A 4280-nucleotide genomic window follows, 5' to 3' on the forward strand; every position below is an offset into this window, starting at 1 on the left:
AACTGTTAACGTTACCGTACCGTTACGTTCCTACTACTCGGTCTTCGTGTATCTTCGTACTTATCTTAGTCTACACACACACACACACCACACACACACACACACACACACACACACACACACACACACACACACACACACACACACACACACACACACACACACACAAACACACATACACACACACACACACACCGGCGACACAGCAGCAATGAATGTCACACACCTCTACATGACGATGAACAACGCGACGGCTGGCTGTGACCAGTGTGACGTCATCGTAGCGGGACATGACGACACCCTCTACCCGCCCGCCATCCTCGTCATCGGCAAGATCGTCACGATATTCGGCATTCTATTCGGCGGCACAGCGAATCCGCTCATCCTCGTCACCATAGCAACAAACCGAAGTCCGCACGGGCGCTTTAACCCGCTCATCACGAATCTGTGCGTGCTGGACACGGTCTACTGCTGCTGCCTCGCACCGACGCTCTGCGTGCAGTTCTTTTACGGCCGACTCGCCGTGGACACGAAGTTGTGCAAGGTTCTACCGTTCTTTACCTACTGGATGCTCAACTCTACCGTCATCACGCACACCAGCATCGCCATCAACAGGTACGTGCGCATCGCACGACCGGCGAGCTACAGTCGACTCTACGGCCGCCGACAGATGGCGCTGAATATCGTCGCCTGCTGGGCGATACCGTTCGTGCCGCTGCTGCTTCCGCTCTTCAACATCCTGAACTGCTACGGGTTTGATCCCGTACTGCGCATGTGCACGCTCGTCTGCCATGAGCGTCTGCTGTCAAAGGTCGTGCTGCTCTACCTGCCGGTCGTCGTCTCGCTCGCCGCCTACGTCAGAATCATCGTCATCGTGCGGCGCTCGCGCAAGAAAGTCAAACCAGGGGGCGTTGGATCGCCCTCTGGCATCACCGTCAGTCACATCTCGGGCGCGCTGCCGACTGCAAAGTCGATTACGGTACGAACGTTAGCGCCACCGCCGACCCCGATGCTAGCGCCACCACAGCCGCCGACATCGACGCCGACGCCGACACGCACGCCATCACCGACGCTAGCGCCACCGCAGTCGCCGACGCTACGACTACCAACGATGCTGACGCTAGCGCCACCGCAGTCGCCGACGCTAGCGCCACCGCAGTCGTCGACGATAACGCCACCACAGTCGCCGACGCTAGCACCACCGCAGTCACCGACGCTAGAGCATCTGCAGCAGTTGCCGACGCTAGAGCTACAACCGACGCGCCCGCCGTCTCCCTCGCCGACGCTGCCTCCTCCTCCTCCTCCGCCGCCGCCGACACAGAGGCGACCGGAGTCGAAGCTTCTACAGATGACGCTGAGCATCTTCGCCGTGTTCTGCTTCAGCTTCTTTCCGTTCAGCATCTTCAGCCAGGTGGGCACGCGCGCCGTGATGGAAGCGCATGCCGTCACTCGCATGCTCGTCATACTGTCGCCGAGCGTCGACCCACTCATCTACGTGCTCACGAACAGGGCCATGCGACGCGCAGTGCGAAACCGCACGCGCTGCCTGTGGGAGTGGTGAAGGCAGGGTGTTGGTTGCGGGAGGGTGGCGTGTAGCGGGGGGGGGGGTGCCTGCGTGTGGTAGTGGTGAAGGCAGGGTGTTGGTTGGGGGAGGGTAGCGTGTAGCGGGTAGGGGTGCCTGCGTGTGGTAGTGGTGAAGGCAGGGTGCTGGTTGGGGAAGGGTAGCGTGTAGCGGGTAGGGGTGCCTGCGTGTGGTAGTGGTGAAGGCAGGGTGCTGGTTGGGGAAGGGTAGCGTGTAGCGGGTAGGGGTGCCTGCGTGTGGTAGTGGTGAAGGCAGGGTGCTGGTTGGGGAAGGGTAGCGTGTAGCGGGTAGGGGTGCCTGCGTGTGGTAGTGAGTGAAGGCAGGGTGTTGGTTGGGGAGAGTGGGCGTGTGGGGTGCCTGCGTGTGGGAGAGGTGAAGGCAGGGTGTTGGTTGTCGGTAGGGGGGCGTGTGGGGGTGCCCTGCGTGTGGGAGTGGTGAAGGGCAGGGTGGCTGGTGGGGTGGGTGGCGTGTAGCGGGTGGAGGGGGGGGGTGCTTGAGCGTGTGTGTAGTGGTTAAGGCAGGGTGTTGGGTGGGAGAGGGTGGCGGTGTAGGGGTAGGAGTGCTTGTGTATGGTAGTGGTGAATACAGGGTGTTGGTTGGGGAGGGTGGCGTGTGGGGGTGCCTGCGTGTGGGAGAGGTGAAGACAGGGTGTTGGTTGGGGAGGGTGGCGTGTGGGGTGCCTGCGTGTGGAGAGGTAAAGACAGGGTGTTGTTGGGGAGGGTGGCGTGTGGGGTGGCCTGCGTGTGGAGCAGGTGGAAGACAGGGTGTGGTTGGGGAGGTGGCGTGGGGGGGGGTGCCTGCGTGTGGGAGAGGTGAAGACAGGGTGTGGTTGGGGAGGGTGGCGGTGTGGGGGTGCCTGCGTGTGGGAGAGGTGAAGCACACGGTGTTGGTTGGGCGGAGTGCCGTGGGGGGGGGGTGCCTGCGTGTGGGAGAGGTGAAGACAGGGTGTTGGTTGGAGAGGGTGGCGTGTGGGGGTGCCTGCGTGTGAGAGAGGGGAAGGCAGAGTGTTGGTTGGGGAGGGTGGCGTGTGGAGGTGCTGCGTGTGCTAGTGGTGAAGGCAGGGGTGTTGGGTGGGAGAGGGTGGCGTGTGGGGGTGCCTGCGTGTGGAGAGGTAAAGACAGGGTGTTGGTTGGGAGGTGGCGTGTGGGGGTGCCTGCGTGTGGGGAGAGGTGAAGACAGGGTGTTGGTTGGGGAGGTGGCGTGTGGGGTGCCTGCGTGTGGGAGAGGTGAAGACAGGGTGTTGGTGGGAGAAGGGTGGCGTGTGGGGGTGCCTGCGTGTGGGAGAGGTGAAGACAGGTGTTGTTGGGAGGTGGCGTGTGGGGTGCCTGCGTGTGCCAGTGGTGAAGGCAGGGTGTTGGTTGGGGAAGGGTAGCGGTGTAGCGGGTGTAGCGGGGGGGGGCTGCGTGTGGTAGTGGTGAAGGCAGGGTGTTGTGGGAAGGTAGCGTGTATAGCGGTGTAGGCGGGGGGGCTGCGTGTGGTAGTGTGAAGGCAAGGGTGTTGGTGGGCAGGGTAAGCGTGTATAGCGGGTGTAGCGGGGGGGGGCTGGCGTGTTGATAGTGGTGAAGGCAGGCTGTTGGTGGGGAAGGGTAGCGTGTGCTAGTGGTGAAGACAGGGTGTTGGTTGGGGAGTGGCATGTAGCCGTGTGCGTAGTGCGTGTGCGATGAGACGTTTCACATATTTACGGAAAGTGCACAACAACTCCTGTACCTAATTATGTTTAAAGAGAAAGGCAGTCAGCGTTGAAGCTAAATATGGTTCATGTGAAAAAATCTACGTGAGTATATATGCATACATATGTATGCGTGTATGTAATATAATATATATGCTGTAATAGTTGTGTTGTCATTGATGTCTAATGTGTGATATTCATTGCTGTTTTATGTGGCATAAGTGCGGAATCTGTTTACATCGCTTGTTCTGTGCATATCTTTATACGTAGGTCGACCGCAGAATTTTATCGCTAAACAAAAATAAGAGCGCACTATTTAAGAAATGGCTGCTTCTTGTTGTTACTTAAACTTCTTTTATTTTATATATAAACATTATTATTAATAATTAATTAATTATTATTATTTTATTATTACTATAACTGTGCCGTTGCCTGCCTTGCGTGTATCTCTCAGGTAAAGCTCCCTTAAAGAGAAATATATTTCTAACGAATGATCTATAAAGAATACATAATTATATTCTCTCTATATATATCTGTTATCTGTGCTCAGATGTGGACGACGTCCTATAATAAATTACTGTGTTCAATCGAAATATACTTTGCTATATATTGAGTATGAGAATCGTAAACACCACACACGTCCACGCACGCCCACACACACACACACCACACACACACACACACACACACACACACACACACACACACACACACACACGCACACACACACAACACCACACACACAGCACACACAGACCCCCCCTCCCCACACACGCCACACACACCTACATACACACACACACCACACACACACACACACACACACAACACACACGACAACACACACACACCACACACATCACCGCATGTATAGTAGTCCGTATAGTATATAGTGAGCAACATATAGTATTCTATATAGCTTAGTAGTCAGTAGTAGTCGTAGTAGTAGTAGTAGGCCTAGTAGCAGCGCAAATAGCATATAATGTATATGTATATATATGTATATGATATATATAGTATTAATACTAT

At 56.1% G+C, this 4280-nt stretch overlaps 1 protein-coding gene across 1 annotated transcript; it reads left to right on the forward strand.

Moving 5' to 3' along the window:
• The first annotated feature begins 232 nt into the window (after positions 1-232).
• Positions 233-1561, forward strand: LOC106804954 (G-protein coupled receptor moody-like). The gene has a single exon (XM_014806371.1). The coding sequence runs from the start codon at positions 233-235 to the stop codon at positions 1559-1561; it is 1329 nt and encodes a 442-aa protein (XP_014661857.1).
• Positions 1562-4280: the final 2719 nt, after the last annotated feature.

The sequence above is a fragment of the Priapulus caudatus genome, unplaced genomic scaffold (assembly GCF_000485595.1).
Source record: "Priapulus caudatus unplaced genomic scaffold, Priapulus_caudatus-5.0.1 Scaffold94, whole genome shotgun sequence".
Classification (NCBI taxonomy): Eukaryota; Metazoa; Priapulida; class Priapulimorpha; order Priapulimorphida; family Priapulidae; genus Priapulus; species Priapulus caudatus.